This window comes from Myotis myotis, unplaced genomic scaffold (genome assembly GCF_014108235.1).
Source record: "Myotis myotis isolate mMyoMyo1 unplaced genomic scaffold, mMyoMyo1.p scaffold_m19_p_23, whole genome shotgun sequence".
In the NCBI taxonomy this organism is placed as follows: Eukaryota; Metazoa; Chordata; class Mammalia; order Chiroptera; family Vespertilionidae; genus Myotis; species Myotis myotis.
This window is the reverse complement of record NW_023416328.1, coordinates 5,443,673-5,464,563: the sequence shown is the minus strand read 5'-3', so window position 1 is coordinate 5,464,563 and position 20,891 is coordinate 5,443,673. Positions and strand designations below refer to the sequence as shown.

Here is a 20,891-nt window from a genome sequence, read left to right as displayed (position 1 = left end):
TGCAGACTGAAGGGTCTGGGGTTCGATTCTGGTCAAGGGCACATCCCTGGGTTGCGGGCTCCACCCCCAGTAGGAGGTGTGCAGGAGGCGGCCGCTCAATGATTCTCTCTCATCATTGATGTTTCTATCTCTCCCTCCCCTTTCCTCTCTGCAATCAATAAAAATATATTTAAAATAAAAAATGTATAAAATATAGTGGAACCTCAGTTCTCGAACTTAATTCGTTCCAGAAGGCTGTTCGAAAACTGAATCATTTTTTCCCATTACAAATAACGTCAATGGAATTAATCCGTTCCAGACCCCCAAATGATCCCCTCCTTTAACCTTTCTTATATACGAACGGTACATGTCTAACGTACTATTTAATCTAGAAATAAACACTTCAAAAACAAAAAGGACCTGAAATGGAAATGAAAACTTAACCAAAAAGGAAAGGAAATGTACAGTGAAAAATAAAAATGTAATAACAAATACGAAGAAGCAACAAAAGCAAAAACAAACACACAAAAACAGCAAACACACACACAGGAAAATATTCACAGCCCAGTTTCCTGAGATGTTAACAGCGGTAACCTGACTCATACTCTGGATTCTCCCCTTTGGCGCCTGAGAGCCGCGTGAGGGATCCTACAGGTGTCGGCATGAAAGCGTTGTCGGGCAGAAGAGCGAATTGTTGGAGACGGGAGAGGGTCGTTGGAGAACCGAGGTTGCACTGTATGTCGGAGTTCTGGTTGGTTCCGCCAAGACAGAAGGGGGACCCGTGGGGACAGTTGTGGGGGCTGGCTCAAGGCTAGGCCAGGAACCCAAATAATTCTACACCCGGATTCCGACCAACTTGGGCGCACAGGGAAAGCGCGATCCCGTTATTTTAATGTTCTGGTTAATTGCGGACTTAGTAGAGTATATGGAACGTAATTAAATCTCCCTTTGATTGAGAATCCCGCAATGGCCTGGAGCGATCATTCTAAATATCAATTATAAACCCCCCACTGGTGGGAATTCAGGGGGCTGTGCTCAACTGGCAGTGAGTTCCGAGCCGGCGGAAAGTTTATTCTGAGGTTCGCTCCCACCCCCGACACTCCCAGCCCAGACGCGTCCTTGCCTTTTACGCATCGGATAGCATGAGTCAAAGGACACGACGTCACGGGATCTTGGAATTGTTTGGTGCCGGTCCCAGTTCCCCAGTTAGGTGGTTACCTGACCTTGGGAGGGGTGGGGGGAAGCTATTTTGTTTCTGAGACTCGGTTTTCTTATCTTTACATGGAAGGTTGGATTTATTCATTCTTTAACTTTTTAGGGTCACAGCTGTCATTAAGAATCGCAGGAGCCCTGCCAGTGTGGCTCAGTGATTGAGCATCAACCTATGAACCAGGAGGTCACAGTTTGATTCCCGGTCAGGGTACATGCCCGGGTTGCAGGCTCCATCCCCAGTACAGGAGGCAGCTGGTCAGTAATGTTCTGGTTAATTGCATCTCATCATTGATGTTTCTCTCTCTCTCTCTCTCTCTCTCTCTCTCTCTCTCTCTCTCTCTCCCCCTCCCTTTCTCTATCAAATCAATAAAAATATATTTTTAAATAATAAAAAACAAAAAGAATCAGAGGAAAACTAAGACCGTTTTTTACAGCGGAAGTGCACAACGTTTACAGTCCACATCAGGGCGGAGGTACCGCAGCCCACCCTCCGTGACCCCCCATCACAGCCTCAGATTTCCACGACCCCTGGGCCCTCCCAGCCCAGGCATTCTCTGCATCGGTTAAGCTCACGCCTCTGCCCACGGTTGGAAAGCAGTGGTTCTTGGCCTTAGCGGCACCTGGAGACCACCTGGGCGTCTTCTAAACATCAATGGCCAAGCTGCTCCCAGACCAATTAAATCTGATGGGGGGGAGGGGGGGCACGAGGGGAGTGGGGGCGAGTCCCCAGGTGATTCTAGGGTGCAACCAAGATTGCTCCAGGACAAGAGTTCTCAAACCGAGGAGTGAACAGAACCACTCTGTGGGGAGGCCGACGGCCAGACCCTGGCCCACGGCGACTCTTTTTTTGTTTTGTTTTTAATTTTTATTGATTTCAGAGAGGAAGAGAGAGGGAGAGAGAGACAGAAACATCCATGATGAGAGAGAATCATCGACCGGCTGCCTCCCGCATGCCCCACGCTGGGGATCGAGCCTGCAACGCGGGCAGGTGCCCCGACCGACCGGGAATCGAACCGTGACCTCCTGGTTCATAGGTCGGCGCTCAACCCCTGGGCCCCCAGGCAATCCTGATTCCCTCTGGCCGACCCACCTGGGCTGGTGAAACGTTAGCAGGCTCCCCGGGCAACTCTAAGGAACCCAGAGCACGTTCAGCAGAAGCCCGGAGGAGTGGCTTCCCGTACCCCTGGCCTCCTGGGCTGGGCCTCCCCTCTCGCTGGGCTGCGGGGCAGCTTCAACACGTCCTCATGTGCCAGGCGGGCCTTTTCCCCCCACTTTCTCCTCCCCTGCAAAGCATCTAATCCCACCAGGTTCAACGGCTTCAGCAGAGCTCTCAGCAACAGCGTCCGTGCTAAATATTTAACCCCCAGAGCATCCCTCAGGTCCGCCTCAAGGTGAGAGCCTCGGCTGACTCCCAGGCTACGGTCACTGCCGGTGAGCAAACCAACGGAGCCCGGGCACCCGAGGGGCCGGCCAGAGGGGCCCGGAGACGCAGCCCACCAGGTGGTCCGCCTGCACCCCCCCCCGCCGCCCCCCGCCCCTTCCTACCTGGAGCGTGTGCAGCAGCACCTGCAGCCCGCTGCCCTCTGGTTCGGCCATGCCCTCCGGGGTGCGGGGCGGCGGCTGCCTGTGGCCGGCCGGGTCTGGGCTGGAGAGGCAGCGGCGGCCAGGCTGACCTCGCTGCCCGCCCCGTGGGACGCTGGCTGCACGGAGGCTTCCACTCGCAGGCTCCTGTGTGCAACCCTAGACCTCGGCTCGGGCGCACATGCCCCCCGACTCCCACGGTGGGGATTAGGTGAGCCCCGGGCTGGGGAGGGCCGAGCATGTGGGCGCGGGGGTGGAGAGGGCACCGGCCGGCGTGAGTCACTCTCCCACCTCCAGGCCCATGCGGGAGCCGCCCTGGATGGCTGACAGGCATTCCCAGCTGACCGGCTCAGGCTCCCTGCGGAGGCCGGCCCTCCCCGCCTGTCCCCTTCCTTTATTTTGGTTTGTTGCCGGCTCCCGGGTAACAAGAGAACCAAGGGCGCTTGCACAACTGGGGCGGGCTGGGCACGGTGGCCCGGGGCCCCCTGAGGTCCCAGGCTTCGGGACAGGAGCCCTGGCCGAGGAGGAAAACAACAGCCCCGGACACTTCCTACCGACTGGGCCCCTTACATAAGCTTTTCACTTTCCCAGTCACCCTAGGGCGGGCGTTTGGTGATTGCCGCCGCATCCCACCCCTGTGTGACAATGGAGAAAACCGAGCCGCAGGGATGGGACGCCTGGCCCGGCCGGCGTGGTTGAGCGTCAACCTGTGAACGAACCAGGAGGTCAGGGTTCGATTTCCGGTCAAGGGCATGGGTACCTCGGTTGCAGGCTCCTCCCCGGCCCAGGCTCTGGTCCGGGCACGTGCAGGAGGCCAGCAATTGATGTGTTTCTCTCACATCGTTGTTTCTCTCTGTCTCTCCCTCTCTCTTCCACTCGCTCTAAAAGATCAATGGGAAGATATCCTCAGGTGAGGACTAACAACAGCAAAATACAAAAAGAAGTAAATGGGTGACAGTAGCTCAGATGCCCTTTCCCGTCAGTATTTGAATTTTTGCAGGAAATAAGCGCAGACCTGCACAGTTAGGGGGACTCACCCTGCAGCTGGGACAAAGCCAGTGCCCAGAGAGAGGTGATTAATAAGCTAGCACTGATGTGGATGCGAGTTTCCTTTTTTAATATATATTTATTGATTTCAGAGAGGAAAGGAGAGGGAGAGAGAGAGAGAAACATCAATGAAGAGAGAGAGATCATTGACTGGCTGCCTCCTGCACGCCTCCTACTGGGGACCCAGCCTGCACCCCGGGCCGGTGCCCTTGACCAGGAATCAAACCTGGGACCCTTCAGGCCGTAGGCTGATGTTTTATCCACTGAGCCACACCGGCCGGGGCTGGAGGGAGTTTTCTCACAGCCTTCAGAGAGCCCAGCCCCCTGGCTCATTCCTGTTCAACATTTTCATCAATGACTTGGCTTAAAAGAAAGGCTGCATGCTTCTCCAATTTTTTCTGACGACGCCCGTTTGAGAAAGAGAGAAATCTGTCAGGTGACATAGGTGGGATCCAAAAAGATTTCGGCAGCCTTGAGTGACGGACCAGATCCTACAAGAGGCGAGGTCGCCGAGCCACGTGGACACGCCTTCCCCTGGGCCCTCCACACCTTCCAATAACCAAGGGGGCTGTCGGGGAGTCTCAGCTCACTGGTGTTGACCATGAAGAAGTCTTGGGGGTCAGGCAGAGGTGAGCGCCATATGAGTGTCACACGGCCCCGTTTTCCAAAGTGTCTTTCAATCGGATGTCATCTCCTTTAAAAGGGCAATGTTTGCCCGGCCGGTGTGGCTCAGTGGTTGAGCGTCGACCTATGAACCAGGAGGTCACGGTTCGATTCCCGATCAGGGCACATGCCCGGGTTGCAGGCTCCATCCCCAGTAGGCGGCGTGCAGGAGGCAGCCGATCCATGGTTCTCTCCCATCATGGATGTCTCTGTCTCTCTCTCCGTCTCCCTTCCTCTCTCTGAAATCAATAAAAACGTATTAACAAAAATATATCACTCACCTCTTCTTCGTGACCTAGGGTGCTACCGCTACTGCTGCTGATCCTGATCCTAACCAGGTATTACCCGTAAGCACCCACTGTGTGCCAGGTACCGTGCTTGCCCTACTCTGTGCCGGCCACTGCACTGACTTCATCTCGCAGCGAACCACGTCTGCCTTTGGAAGCCTAAGCATCACTCTGTCCGCGGGCAGGACTCCCTGCTGCCTTTCCCGTGTCTCCAAATCCCACGCGTGTGTAACACAGTGCTGATGATCGTGCGTGGCAGTCAGCGGTTCTGTGAGCAGCGTAACCATCAGGCTCTACGTCTTTCAAGGGCCCGAGGAGCCTGCCATGTGCCTAACACCCAGCACAGTGCCAGGCACGTAGCTAGCTGGCAGAAAACCCCGGGTTCCCGTGGCCTCTGTGAAAGCGGAGAGCCCACCCCCGGGCCAGCGACACGCCAGTCCTCCCAGCCCTGTCGGCAAGCGGCAGCTCAAAGGTCGCTATATCCTTGGCGCCGCGCAGGACGAGGGCCAAGTCTCCGCTCAGCATCTCCGCGGGGCTTTGTTGCCATGGACACCTGACAACGTTCTGAAGAGACGGCCAAGACCAGCCCCGCCCTCCCTCGGAGCCCGGTCCCATCATCCGTGGCCTGACCTGGAGTGCTGACAGGTGTGGGATGTCCGTCAGGCCTGCGGCTTCTGGGCCCCAACGCTGAAGTATCAGGTCACAGACAGACTGGAACGGAGGGCTGCTAAGGTCAGGCTTCCCAGGACGGGGCGGTGGAGGGGAGAAATGGAAATATCCGCCATCGAGGCCACCAGTCCGGACACTCCGCCGGCATCCATGAAGGCTGGGGAGACCCCACGCCAGGAGGACGGGAGGCGGGTGCCGGACCGGCCGGGGCACGGCTTCGCTGGGGAGGGGCGCTGAGCGCAAGGCCACGCTCCAGCTGGTAGCCCATTCATTCGGACATCCGTGTCGGGAACACGGCTCATCGCGGTTCTGCAGGGCGGAGCAGGCGCCACGCCACGCACAGAAGCGAGCGGCAAAGGCTCTGGACTCAGCAGCTTACACTCACCGCCACGTGCTGCCCAGTCTAGCGGCACGGCTTCTCAACAAGTTACATAAATTCTCTGGCCCCCGGTTCCCCGTCACTGAAACGCGGACGGTAACTGACACAACGGGTTGTTTCACTGAAGTGAGTCACGCGTGTCAAATGTGTAGCCCAGCCCCAGCCGCTGTGGCTCAGGGGTCGAGCACCAACCCATGAACCAGGAGGTCAGGGTTCAGTTCCCGGTCAGGGCACATGCCCGGGTTGCGGGCTCGATCCCCAGTAGGGGGTGTGCAGGAGGCAGCCAATCAGTGATCCTGTCTCATCGCTGATGTTGGTTTTTTTTTAATATATTTTTTATTGATTAAGATATTACATATGTGTCCTTGTCCCCACGTTACCCTCTACCCCCCGCCCCCCGCTCATGCCCTCACCCCCCTGCCCCCCGTTGTCCGTGTCCATTGGTTAGTCCTATATGCTTGCATATAAGTCCTTTGGTTGATCTTTCCCCCTTACCGCTACCCTCCCCTACCTTCCCTCCAAGGCCCGACAGTCCAATCAATGCCTCTCCGTCTCTGGATCAGTCCTTGTTCATCAGTTTATGTTGTTCATTATATTCCACAAATGAGTGAGATCCTGTGGTATTTATCCGCTCTCCAGTTCCATCCATGCTGTGGCAAATGGTAAGAGTTCCTTTTTCTTCTTCCTCTTCTTAAAGAATACCTTTCAGCATTTCATATAATGCTGGTTTGGTGGTGATGAACTCCTTTAGCTTTTTCTTATCCGTGAAGCTCTTTATCTGACCTTCTATTCTGAATGATAGCTTTGCTGGATAAAGTAATCTTGGTTGCAGGTTCTTGCTATTCATCACTTTGAATATTTCTTGCCACTCTCTTCTGGCCTGCATGGTTTCTGTTGAGAAATCAGCTGACAGTCCTATGGGTATTCCCTTGTAGGTAACTGACTGTCTTTCTCTTGCTGCTTTTAAGATTCTCTCTTTATCTTTTGCTCTTGGCATTTTAATTATGATGTGTCTTGGTGTGGTCCTCTTTGGATTCCTTTTGTTTGGGGTTCTCTGCGCTTCCTGGACTTGTAAGTCCATTTCTTTCACCAGGTAGGGGAAGTTTTCTGTCATTATTTCTTCAAAAAGGTTTTCAATATCTTGCCCTCTCTCTCCTTCTGGTACCCCTATAATTCTGATGTTGGTACGCTTGAAGTTGTCCCAGAGGTTCCTTACACTATCTTCATATTTTTGGAATCTCTTTTCTTTTTTCTTTTTCGGTTGGGTATTTTTTGTTTCTTTGTATTTCAAATCTTTGACTTGATTCTTGGGATCCTCTTGTCTGCTGTTGGATCTCTGTAAATTATTCTTTATTTCAGTCAGTGTATGCTTAATTTCTAGTTGGTCCTTTTTCATGTCCTCCATGGTCTCACTATACTTATTGAGGGATTCATTAAATTTATCGGCGGTTTCCATAAAATTCTTGAAAAACCTTATAAACGTGGCCTTGAACTCTATATCCAGTCGTTTGCTTTCCTCCATTTCTGCCATTTGTGACCTGTTTCTTTGTCTCCGCATTTTGGCTGCTTCCCTGTGTTGATAGAGTGGCCCTGCGCTCCAGGTGTCCTGTAGGGCCCAGTGGCTCAGCCTCCCCAGTTACCTCAGGTGGACACTCTTGGTGCACTCTTGGTGCCTTGGTTGTTGTAGGATCACTGGGAGGAATTGACCTCCAGGCCAGTTGGCTGTGAGAATTAGCTGTGTCTGAAGTGGGAGAACTTCTGTGCTGAAGACACCCTTCTGGGGCAAGACTTGCTTCAGTAGGGCTTTGGTGCTCACTGAGTCTGCTCCCTGAGTGTGTCCCTTATGGATCTGAGGAATTGCAATCTGGATGGTCCCCCTCTGACCACTGGGTACAATGGCTCCTGGATCTAAGGAGGTGCTAATTCAGCCTCTGCCTGAGGCCACACAGCAGGAGCCACGAAGAGGCTCAGCTGTGAAGCAATGCAAGCTGCTGCAGGGCCTTGGGCCTTCTCTTGGAAGTTCTGGGTCTGCCTGGCTCGGCTGCAGTTAGGTACATTCACATGCAAAAGCCTCTGCCGCAGCCTGGGTGGGGCGAGGTCTCAGGGAGTCAAAGGGCGGAGCAAGCAGCTATGGCTGATTCTCCGCCCGGAGTCGCGGGTCTCAGTGACCCGACAATTGCTGCAAGCACCTCTGAGGGAAAGTCGCACTCAAGCTCACCCGCTGCCCGACAGTCCAGCCTCTCCCCGCATGAATCCTGGGTCCCCAGAGACTTCCCGGAACCGGAGTTCAGAGCAGTCGGGAGCTTGTGATTCAAAAAAAACAGCCGCGTCCTCAGGTGCCACCCCCTTTCTGCGCGCGCGAGCCGCCGTACCTCTGCACTTGTACCTCTGCACTTCACCTCTGCAGCTCCTCTGGCTCTCAGCGTGCTTTTCTTTCCTTCTAGTTGTAGAATTTACACTCAGCCAGCCTTCCTGTTGTTCTGGATGATGTTTGCTCTGTCCTTTGCGGTATTTTTCAATTGTTGTGGGAGGCGGCAATTTCTCAGTGTTTATCTATGCCGCCATCTTAGTTTCTCTCCCCTGATGTTGGTTTTTTTAAAAATATATTTTTATTGATTTCAGAGAGGAAGAAAGAGGGAGAGAGAGTCAGAAACATCAATGATGATAGAGAATTATCAATTGGCTGCCTCCTCCATGCCCCCAACTTGGGGCCAAGCCAGCAACCCTGGGCATGTGTCCCTGACCGGAATGGAACCCAGGGCCCCTCAGTCCGCAAGCCAACGCTCCATCCACTCAGCCAAACCGGCCAGGGCATCACTGATGTTTTTATCTCTCTCTCTCCCTCTCCCTTCCTCTCTAACATATATATATATAATCATATATATATATATATATATTTTTTTTAAAGAAAGAAAGTGGCAAAAATCATGAGCTGTGCCTCTCTCAATTCCATGACGTTAGATGGCTGTACGCTGCAGAAACTCATGGCTTGATGAGGGAAGTGGCCATGTTGGAAAGCCACGTGGCCAGGAACTGTGGGTGGCCCCCAGAGGACAGCCAGCAAGAAGCCAGCTTCCTGTGTCACACGGCCGAAAGCCTGACTCCGGCCCGAGGAGGGGGAACCTGAGGCCTCTGGACAAAGCCACGGCCAGGCACAGACCACCAGCCCAGCCGGTCTCCGGTCTCCGTCTGTCCTGGCTTCCCCTCCCCTCCCATCCGCGCCCCGTCTCCTCCTTCCCCGTAGGAATCCCAGGGAAGACCGTCACGTGACTGCACGTCGTCCACCCGGGAAAATAAGGAGGCGCGGAAAAGAGAGAAACGGCACCATCGGATCTGCCTGGTGGGAACCCATCCTCATCACCAGTGGTTCTCAACCTTCTGGCCATTTAAATACGGTTCCTCATGTGGTGACCCAACCGTAAAATTATTTTCATGGCTACTTCATCACTGTCATGTTGCTCCTGTGATGAATCGTCATGTAAATATCTGATAGGCAGGATGGTCTTAGGCGACCCCTGGGAAAGGGTCGTTCGACTGTCAAAGGGGTCGCGACCCACAGGTTGAGGACCGCTGCTCATCACAGTGATGTACGTGCCTGGGAGCTCAGATTTGCATAGCGTTCCATGTTCGGGAGGAACTTGCGTGCCTTCCCACTTGATGCCAGCCTTACTTCTTCACGGAGCTCGCGCCTCCCTGGTTCTCTCCCCGTGCCCTCCCCCCACCACCAACAAAGCTTTAACACAAAAATTAAAAGACCCGCCACGTCCAATGGATTTCTGCAAATTCACACACTTTGGAGAAGGGGCGACAGGTGCACTTGGCACGCTCCCTGAACAGGGGCACAGCTGCGGCAAAGACCCATGCTCACACAGATGCTTCTTGGAATAGGAATTAGGATTTTAGCCCCGGCCGGTGTGGCTCAGTGGTTGAGCGTCAACCCAGGAACCAGGAGGTCACGGTCCGAGTCCAGGTCAGGGCACATGCCCGGGTTGGGGGCTCGATCCCCAGTAGGGGTCGTGCAGGAGGCAGCCCATCCATGATTCTGTCTCATCCTTGATGTTTTCATCTCTCTCTCTCCTCCTCCCTTCCTCTCTGAAATCATAAAAATATGGTTACAAAAAATTAAAAATGCGATTTTAATGGTAAGTTCCGCAGAGCCCAGGGCAAGAGTTTGCGTAACGCCTATAAGCCTGTGATCCCTGCCGGGACCTGCCAAATGGTCACTTTGGAGTCTGTCCGTTCCCAGGGGCAGAAGGGTTTTAAGATGGAAAGAAAACCTGCCAGTGGGATTAGGCCACACCTGTCCGGGAGGCGTGGAGGGCCAAGGCCCGGGTGGGTATGTGCTGTCGCCTGGCCCCATAAAACCTACCAGGACGGCTTTATGTAAGGACCGAGAGTGGCACCCTGGAACGCGATCAGGAAAAACAGCTTTTATGAGCTGAGCTAGCACACCGTGTCTCGAGGGGATGAGTCCATCGCAGAGAAACGACGTTAAGAGCCAATTAAAGGAGCTATTTTGTTTTTGGTTTTGTGTGTGTGTGTGTGTTTTGTTGTGGTTGTTAATCCTCACCTGAGGATATGTTTCCATTGATTTTTTAGAGAGAGTGGGAGAGGGAGAAACACAGAGAGAAACATCGATGTGAGAGAAAGACATCGATTGGTTGCCTCTTGCACGTGCCTTAACCCCAATGGTGCCTCTCTCAATCATGGTGGGAAGGGAGATGGTCTTGCACCCTAGCCGGTGTGGTTCAGTGGATAGAGCGTCGGCCTGTGGACTGAAGGGTCCCAGGTTCAATTCTAGTCAAAGGCATGTGCCTCAGGTGCAGGCTTGATCCCCTGCCCTGGTCAGGTATGTGCAAGAGGCAAGCAATCAATCGATGTGTCTCCCTCACATCGATGTTTCTCTCTCTCTCTCTCTCTGTCTCCTCTCCCCCTCCCTTCCACTCTCTTTAAATACCAATGAGATGTAGTCCCATTTGTTTATTTTCTCTTTAGTTTCCATTGCCCTAGGACAGTGATGGCGAACCTATGACGCACGTGTCAGAGGTGACACGCGAACTCATTTTTTTTGGTTGATTTTTCTTTGTTAAATGGCATTTAAATATATAAAATAAATATCAAAAATATAAGTCTTTGTTTTACTATGGTTGCAAAGATCAAAAAATTTCTACGTGACAGGGCACCAGAGTTAAGTTAGGGTTTTTCAAAATGCTGACACGCCGAGCTCAAAAGGTTCGCCACCACTGCCCTAGGAGCTGTATCAGTGAAGATATTGCTTCGGTATATGTCTGAGATTTGCTGCCTGTGGATTCCTCTAATAATTTTATGGGTTCCTGTCGTATGTTTAAGTCTTTTATCCTTATTGAGTTTATTTTTGTGTATGGTGTATGTTGGTGGTCTACTTTCATTTTTTCGGAGGCCAAGAGACATATGAAAACATGCTCAAAGTCACTAATCATCTGAGAGATGCAAATCAAAATGACAATGCAGTACCATCTCACACCTGTCAGAATGGCTATCATCAACAAATCAACAAACGACAAGTGCTGGCCAGGATGCGGAGAAAAAGGAACCCTTGTGCACTGCTGGTGGGAATGCAGACTGGTGCAGCCACTGTGGAAGACAGTATGGAGTTAAAAATGGAAACTGTTCAAAAAGTTAAAAATGGAACTGCCATTTGACCCAGTGGTCCCACTTCTAGGAATATATCCCAAGAAACCAGAAACACCAATCAGAAAGGATATATGCACCCCTATGTTCATAGCAGCACAATTCACCTTAGCAAGATTTGGAAACAGCCTAAGTGCCCATCAGCAGATAAGTGGACTAGAAAACTGTGGTACATCTACACAATGGAATACTATGCTGCTGTAAAAAGAAGGAACTCTTACCATTTGCAACAGCATGGATGGACCTGGAGAGCATTATGCTAAATCAGCAGTTCTCAACCTGTGGGTCGCAACCCCTTTGGGGATCGAACGACCCTTTCACAGGGGTCGCCTAAGACCATCGGAAAACACATCTATAATTACATATTGTTTTTGTGATGAATCACTATGCTTTCATTATGTTCAATTTCTAACAGTTAAATCAGGGGTCACCAGAACATGAGGAACTGTATTAAAGGGTCGCAGCATTAGGAAGGTTGAGAACCACTGTGCTAAGTGAAATAAGCCAGTCAGAGAAAGATAAATATCACATGAGCTCATTTGTGGGATATAATGATCAACATAAACTGGTGAACAAAAACAGATCCAGAGACAGAGAAGCATCGATCAGACCATCAAACCTCAGAGGGAAGGTAGGGGAGGGCGGGGGTAAGGGGGAGAGATCAACCAAAGGATTTGTATGCAAGCATATAAGCCTAACCAACGGACACAGACACCAGGGGGGTGAGGGCATGAGCTGGGGGTAGGGAGAGGGGGCAATGGGGGGATAAGGACACATATGTAATACCTTAATCAATAAAGAAAAAAATAAATCAATGGGAAAATATCCTTGGGTGAGGACTCACAACAACAACAACAACAAAAAACACTAAATAAATATCGAGTTCCCTCTCCTATTGTCTCCACCCCCCACCGTCACCAGCCTCCCCCCCTCCCCCTCCCCCACCCACTCTCGGCCTGAATTACGTTGTCAAGAGTCACTCAGAGGCTCTGTGCTGAGTGTTCCTGAAGAGCCCTGACTTCAATAAAACATCATCGCCGATTTAATTAAAACAGTTGCTCTGTGGGACGCGAAGCTTTTGGAACAGCCAGCAGAGACAGGGAAGAGCCTTCATTCATTTCGTAGCTTCTGAAACAAATTGGGCTGCCTTTTTTTTTTCTTTTTTAATAGGCAGATTCTAAGTGAGGCTTTGAAATGAATCCTTGGGCCATTCAGAGGCCCCGATTCAACCCGTGAATGAGGTGCCGTTCTCATTGGCCGCCTGTACAGGACCAAAGAGGAGGCGCTGTGAGCCCCAAGCGGACTCCGAGATGAATAATTCATGGCCCTTCTCCTGCCGCCCCTTCTGTGCTTCCTTAGCCTCACATTTGAAAGGAAACCTGGGCTGGGCCCTGCGGCCGCACCCCTGGCTCCACGCCCTCTCTTTCTTATTTTTTAAAATATATTTTTATTGATTTCAGAGAGGAAGGGAGAGGGAGAGAGAGATAGGAACATCAATGATGAGAGAGAATCATGGATCGGCTGCCTCCTGCACGCCCCACGCTGGGGATCGAGCCCACAACCCGGGCATGTGCCCTGATGGGGAACTGAACTGTGACCTCCTCGTTCATAGGTTGACGCTCAACCACGGAGCCACGCCGGCCGGGCCACGTCCTCTCTTGATCTAGACCAAAGGACTTGCCCTAAAGGACCCGCAGCCTTTGGGGGTGGCTAGACCCTGGCTCCCCACCATCGGGGGGCACCGGGGGGAGGGGGTGCAAGACCCCTACAGGGCTGAGTTGGGAAAAGAAAATGGAATCAGGAGAGCAGGCAGGCAGGTGTACTCCTTGTCACATTGACACGGGACCTATAAAGGCAAGAGGAAGCCAGGCCTCCCTCTCCTGCCCCCCTCACACCTCCTTCTGTAACCGCCAGCACGGGTCTTGAGGGCGAACAGACACCATCCTATTCATGCAGGAGAATCATGATGCATGGCATCCTCAGAGAAGACATTAATGAGGGGATGACACACTTTTAATTAAATGCCTTATGTCAATTATGAATCCATTCTTCCTGGAAAGATGGTGCATATTCTAAACGTGAGACCAGGCGGTGTATGCGTGCATGCACACACGTGCACACACTCACGTGCACACACATGCACACATGGGCACACACTCACATGGGCACACACACTCCCATTCCTCAGTGCCAACTGCCACCCGGGCACGGGAGCGAAAGCTGCCTTTCCTCACAGCTGGGTGCCTGTCTCAATCCACAGTGACATTGGCCTGGAGCCTGCAACCACCAAGGAGAAGAGTCATCTACACCTCTCACCTCCTTCATCACAACAGAATTGCATTCACAGGGTCAAATGGCAGTTCCATGGTTAGGGTTCTGAGGAAACTCCGTACTGTCTTCCACAGCGGCTGCCCCAGTCTGCATTCCCACCAGCAGTTCACGAGGGTTCCCTTTCCCCACATCCTCGCCAGCACTTGCCCTTGGTTGATTTGCTGATGGCAGCCACTCCGACAGGTGTGAGGTGATACCGAGTTGTCGTTTTGATCTGCATCTCTCCCATGATCATCGGCTTTAACCTTTTTTACATATGCCTCCTGGCCTTCTGTACATCCACTTTGGAGAAGTGCCTATTTAGGTCCTTTGCCCATATTTCAATTGGATTGTTTGTCTTCCTTTTGGTGAGCTGTATGAGTTCCCAGTGATCCCACTTCTAGGAATATATCCTAAGAAACCCGAAAACACTCATCAGAAAGAACGCATGCACCCCCATGTTCATAGCAGCGCAACTTACAATAGCTAAGATCTGGAAACAGCCTAAGTGCCCGTCAGCAGATGAGTGGATAAAAAAGCAGTGGTACATCCACACCATGGAATACTATTCGGCGGTAAAAAAGAGAGGACTCTTACCATTTGTAAAAGCATGGAGGGACCTGGGGAGTATTAGGCTGAGTGAAGTAAGCTACCCTGGCCAGGCTGTAAAGTTTAGAAAGCTGCAGAGGGCTGTCTAAAAACTCAGTGACCCTGTTGATGGAGGTGGGGAGTGAGTCTGGCGATGGCCGCACCACTGCATTCCTTCAGGGCCAACTGGTCAACCAACGAACCCAGGCTCCCGACCAAATAAATACCAGATGCTCCGTGTCCCTCTCCCAGGTCCAGGAATGTGTCCTCCCTCCTGGGACACAAGGCCCATCCCCTTCTGGCTCAAAGCCAATGAGTCTGACTCAGAGTCCCCCCTCTTTTCAGAGCCAGGAAGAGGGGAGGGGCGGATGGAGGCTGACAGGTTCGCCTGTCTCCCATCTGGACCACCCTTCGTCTGGGCTTGGCTCGCGTCCACCCACCCCGAAGAGGCCGGAATGCACACTCGGAGGAAGAAGGCGGTTTCCCTCCTGCTTCCAGCTCTTCGCTGGTCCCGTGTATCGGCCGGTGCGTTATCTGTCTGTGCCTTTTCAGTGCCGGTCCTGGGGCCCAGCCTCAGACCGCGGCTCCAGTGTGACGTTTCAGGGTGACAAAAACCGCCACGGTGTCCAGCCCTGGAGAGCGGCGGGCGGGCGGGGTGACGAGGTTCGGATGCAGGGCGCAGGGCAATTAGCGGGGAGATGCAGCCCCCTGTCTTAAAAGCATTTTTATGACTTCATCCATCAGGAGCCGTTTCTAAACAAGGCTGGGGTTTTACAAGGAGCCATCCGTCTTCCCCGTTTGCTTCCAGGAGGGAGCACGAGAGAAAGGAACATGACACTGCAGAGGGGGCGTTTTATCAGTTAAAACAAAAACGGAACCCAAGCCACTTGGGGAAACAGCGAGGGGACAGGAGGTGGCCGCAAAGTCAGTCACAGAGGGGTCGCAGAGGGGTCGCAGAGGGCCCAGGGTAGGAAGGAGTCAGTTGGAGGCAAGAGTTTGGGCCTGACCACAGGTCCACGCTCAAGTCCATCTCTCGCCCCACAAAGGTGGAGGAAGGACGAACACGGGGATGCCCATCTTTCACCTTTGCCCTTTGGAAACGGTCCCCTGAGCCCACCATGTGATGGCGTCCCGCCCACCTCTCTGATTGGGTTGCATTCAACGCCAGCTTTCTTTTTTTTTCAATTTTTTAAAAAATATTTTATTGCCCTGGCCGGTTTTGCTCAGTGGATAGAGCATCGGCCTGCACACTGAAGGGTCCCGGGTTCGATTCCGGTCAAGGGCATGTACCTTGGTTGCGGGCACATCCCCAGTAGGGGGTGTGCAGGAGGCAGCTGATCGATGTTTCTCTCTCATCGATGTTTCTGGCTCTCTATCCCTCTCCCTTCCTCTCTGTAAAAAATCAGTAAAAAAAAATTTTAAAAAATTTTATTGATTTCAGAGAGGAAGGGATAGGGAGATAGAAATATCCATGCTGAGAGAGAATCATGGATCAGCTGCCTCCCGCATGCCCCCTACTGGGGATCGAGCCCACAACCCCGGCATGTGCCCTTGACTGGGAATGGCACCAGGGACCCTTCAGTCCGCTGGCGGACGCTTTATCCACTGAGCCAAACCGGCTAGGGCACCAGCTTTCAATGATCCACACCAGGGAGGAGAAAAGAGTCTGGGCAGAGCTGAAGAGGAGAACAAACTCAAGATCATACATGAAAACCCGTCTGCAAATAACAGGCCAGGAGGATCATCTGTGTTTGGGTAGTTGAGCTATGACCGTACGCGAGGCGTTCGTTCCACACACGCCGAATGTGTAACCCCGGACTCCGATTTATTCACTCGCTGCTAGAAACGGATGCCCTGTCGTGCGGCCCAGACGTTCACATCCCTCTGACGGCACCGGCAGGTGCTCCACCGGCGGCCGCCACCGGGGGAAGTCAGATGACCGAAATGACGATGGCCGCACCAAGATGACTGCTTGCTGAACATGGAATCTCTACCAGAGGAGCTTGCCGTTGTGTTGAAATTCAATAAAAAAAAAAAAAGGGTACTGAGCTTCGTGTGTCAGGGATCGTGCTGTGGAAAGGGGACACGGAGCTGGGATGCCCAACTTAGAAGGGTTTGCAGCCAAATGGAGAAGTGTGGTTAGCTGCTAATTTTTTAAAAATATATTTTTATTGATTTCAGAGAGGAAGGGAGAGGGAGAGAAACATCAATGATGAGAGAGAATCCTGCAGGCCCCCCACTGAGGATCAAGCCCACAACCTGGGCCTGTGCCCTGACAGGGAATCGAACCGTGACCTCCTAGTTCCTAGGTCGATGCTCAACCACTGAGCCACGCCAGCCAGGCATTAGCTGCTAATTTAAAGTGATCGACGTTAGAGCAGAGCTATTAGACACAGGGGCCGGGTGTCAGAGGCCTGGGTAAGCTTCACCTTTCTGTTGGACCTTAAGAATTAATAGAAGTTTGCTAAGTAGGGGTGGGAGGGTGGGGAGGGTGGACAGTGGGGTGAGTTTCAGGCAAAAGGAAGTGTGTGCAAAAACACAAGGGGAGCCCAGCCGGTGTGGCTCAGTGGTTGAGCGTCGACCTATGAACCAGGAGTTCACGGTTCGATTCCCGGTCAGGGCACTTGCCCAGGTTGCGGGTTTGATCCCAGGAAGGGGCGTGCACCCAAACACACCCGTGACTACCTTAGTAGCCATCTTCATAGTGTTTGTTGTTTTCTGCATTCCTATACTTGATCTGTTGGTCGACTTATTTATTATGCACCCTCTGCCACATAAAGGAAAGCTTCGTGGTGTGAGAACGAACATGTAGAATAGTGTCTGAGAAATAGAAGGAGCTGAGAAGATATGTGCTGGGGGAATGAATGAATAAATGAATGAATGAATGAATGAACAATTGGATGGATGGATGGATGGATGGATGAGTGAGTGAAGGAAGGAATGAGTGAACAAATGGATGGATGGATGAATGAACAATTGGATGGATGGATGAGTGAGTGAATGAAGGAATGAGTGAACAAATGGATGGATGGATGAATGAATGAGTGAGTGAACAAATGGATGGATGGATGGGTGAGTGAGTGAATGAATGAATGGATGAATGAACAAATGGATAGATGGATGGATGGATGGATGGATGAGTGTGTGAACAATTGGATGAATGGATGAATGAGTGAATGGATGGATGGATGGATGGATGGATGGATGGATGATGGATGAAGGAATGAGTGAACAAATAGATGGATGGATGGATGGATATATGGATGGATGTATGAGTGAGTGAATGAAGGAATGAGTGAACAAATAGATAGATGGGTGGATGGATGGATGGATGGATGAATGAATGAACATTTGGAAGGATGGATGGATGAGTGAAGGAATGAGTGAACAAATGGATGGATGAATAGATGGATGGATGGATGAGTGAAGGAATGAGTGAACAAATGGATGGATGAATAGACGACGGATGGATGAGTGAGTGAATGAATGGATGTAGTTAACACCCTGCAAGTGTTTACTGAACACACTGAAGCAAGCTCTACACTCCAGGGTCAGCAACAAACCCAGGTTTCAGGAACAGCCTCTGCTATGTGTGATCGCTCATGTGACAGATGTGAAACGCTTCCACCCTGTGATCCAATTAGCGTCGCTCTGAAAGGGCATTATTCTTGGATGAGATTACACCATCTGTCCCGAGCGCTTTCCCGATCCAGGATCAGATAAGCGCCCGCCCCCATTTGGCAGGTCTCACCAAGTGGCTGCATCCTCGCTCTCAGCCGGGCTCCGGTCATGTGTGGGCGGTACTGTGACATGTCAAGTGAAATGCGAGCTTCAATGAAAAACACATAAAGCAGAACGACGATAGGGGCCAGGGACGAAGACCGCACTCCGCAAATTCTCAGAGCCTGACCAGGATGGGGCGTGGATACGTGAAGCCTAAAAAAAACATGGAGAAATGATGACCATTGGGAAACTGCATCGAACTAGTTTTATCTCCCCGAAGGCGTTGCTGGGGGCTCTGACACAGACAACCAGACCTGCCTGTGTGTTGCAGGGGCCTTCGCATAATATAGAACCAGTCAAAAGGGTTTCACCAGCCTGACCGGTGTGGCTCAGTGGTTGAGCATTGACCTATGAACCAGGAGGTCATGGTTCGATTCCCCCTCAGGGCACACGCCCGAGTTGCAAGCTCACATGATCCCCAGTAGGGGGCGTGCAGGAGGCATCCGGTCAATGATTCTCACTGATGTTTCTGTCTCTCCCTCTCCCTTCCACACTGTAATCCATATATCTATATCTATATCTATATCTATATCTATATCTATATCTATATCTATATCTATATCTATATCTATATCTATATCTATATATAATTTTTTTTTAATTACCTTGGACATTTTAGCAACTCCCTCCACCTCCAACACTATGCCTTCTTTGTAAGAAACCCGTTGAGCCCGGCCGGCGTGGCTCAGCGGTTGAGCTTCAACCTATGAACCAGGACGTCACAGTTTGATTCCAGGTCAGCGCACATGCCCGGGTTGCAGGCTCCATCCTCAGTGTGGGGTGTGCAAGAGGCAGCCGATCGATGAATCTCTCTCATCATTGATGTTTCTATCTCTCTCTCCCTCTTCCTTCCTCTCTGAAATCAATAAAAATTTTTTAAAAAAAGGAACCCGTTGAATGGCTGACTCATTCAGGACCTTCCTCCGGTCCTAGTTTGGCCCCATTCTCTCTGGCTCCGTCCAGATCTAGTGCCTCCAAGGCTAAGATGAGGAGTCCTTTTCGGAGCCTTAATTAACTTTCCTAAGAGGCTTGTCTTCACAGATGCTTGTCCCATGCGCTGCACTGATCAGCTCTGAAATCACCCTTGTTGAATGTCGGCTCACCCCTCGTTTAAAATAAAATGGCAGCTGGGAAGAAGCTCTATACACGGAGAGAGGATGCTGAAGAGAGCTAGAAATCGGGGGTGTTTGGGCATCAGGGGAGAGGAGGCGGGGGGCGGGGGGCTGGGAGAGAGGCACAGCCCTGGGCCAGGCACTCTGCATTCTATAAAATATATATTTTTATTATTGATTTCAGAGAGGAAGGGAGAGGGAGAGAAAGATAGAAACCTCCATGATGAGAGAGAATCATGGATCGGCTGCCTCCTGCACGCCCCACACTGGGGATCGAACCGTGACCTCCCGGGTCACAGGCCGATGCTCAATCAATCACAGAGCCAGGCGGGCGGGCTGGGCACTCTGCATTTAACGCAGGAAGGTGACGGCAAGGACGGAAGGGAGAGCGACGCCTTTCACGCCCATCTTCGCGGGTCACCCAGCCTGGGGACTCTGCCAACCGGGTCTAGCCAGGGTGCCCCGCCCAGACTGTGACCCGGGACAGGAGGAGAGAGAAGACACAAGACAGAACCAGGGGACAGCGCTCCTCCCGCGGGCCCGTGGGCCACGCGGGGGCTGGCACGACTGGTCAGAGGACCCCTGTCTTCCCCTGCAGCCCTCAGTCGCAGCCTCTTTTGGCTCCAACGGGCAATCAGCTGGTGGGAGAACAAAGAGGACCCCACGCCCCCCGACGACTGACACTTCAGCTTGACGATGGAACCGGATTGGAGGATTTTTTTTAACTCATGTCTCCCTCTACCCTCCACCCCCAACCACATTGTCCCTCTCTCTGTTCCAGCCCACCGGTCAGGTATTCCTGTCCCATCCCTCCTGTCCTGCCTGCCTGCCCTCGCACCCCACCCCCAGCACGCTGGCGGACATGCCAAGCCACGTTGGCAATGCCAGGACGCATCTAACGAAGCTGGGAATAAATGTAACAAGCAAGCGGCAGCAACGTGACAGGGCCCGGTGCCCAGGGCCTGGCGAGCCACCCACGCCGGCTCGTTCTCCTCCTGGTAATGTGTTATGACGGCGTAGCTGAGTCACCATAGGATAGGCCAGTGATGGCGAACCTTCTGAGCTCGGCGAGTCAGCATTTTGAAAAACCCTAACTTCACTCTGGTGCCGTGTCACATATAGAAATTTTTTGATATCTGCAACCATCGCAAAACAAAGACATATGTTTTTGATATTTATTTTATATATTTAAATGCCATTTAACAGAGAAAAATCAACCAAAAAAGTGAGTTGGTGTGTCACCTCTGACACGGGTGTCATAGGTTCGCCATCACTGGGATAGAGATTCAGCTCAATCACGACAAAGATAAAAAATGAGCAGCCCGGCCAAAACCGGTTTGGCTCAGTGGATAGAGCATCGGCCTGTGGACTGAAAGGTCCCAGGTTCGATTCCGGTCAAGGGCATGTACCTGGGTTGCAGGCACATCCCCAGGAGGAGGTGTGCAGGAGGCAGCTGATCAATGTTTCTCTCTCATCGATGTTTCTAACTCTCTATCTCTCTCCCTTCCCCTCTGTAAAAAATCAATAAAATATATTAAAAAAAAAAAAAAAAATGAGCAGCCCGGCCGGCGTGGCTCAGAGGTTGAGCGTCGACCTAGGAACCAAGAGGTC

General features: G+C 52.0%; 1 protein-coding gene across 1 annotated transcript in view; it reads right to left on the bottom strand.

Annotated features, from left to right (window-relative positions):
• Window positions 1–3,114, bottom strand: part of AGBL1 (ATP/GTP binding protein like 1) — a 235,866-nt gene extending 232,752 nt beyond the window's left edge. The window contains exon 1 of the mRNA XM_036355828.1: window positions 2,737–3,114. Within this exon, the coding sequence (XP_036211721.1) occupies window positions 2,737–2,787 (51 nt within the window). The 5' untranslated portion in view covers window positions 2,788–3,114. The remainder of the gene's footprint in view (window positions 1–2,736) is intronic.
• Window positions 3,115–20,891: the final 17,777 nt, after the last annotated feature.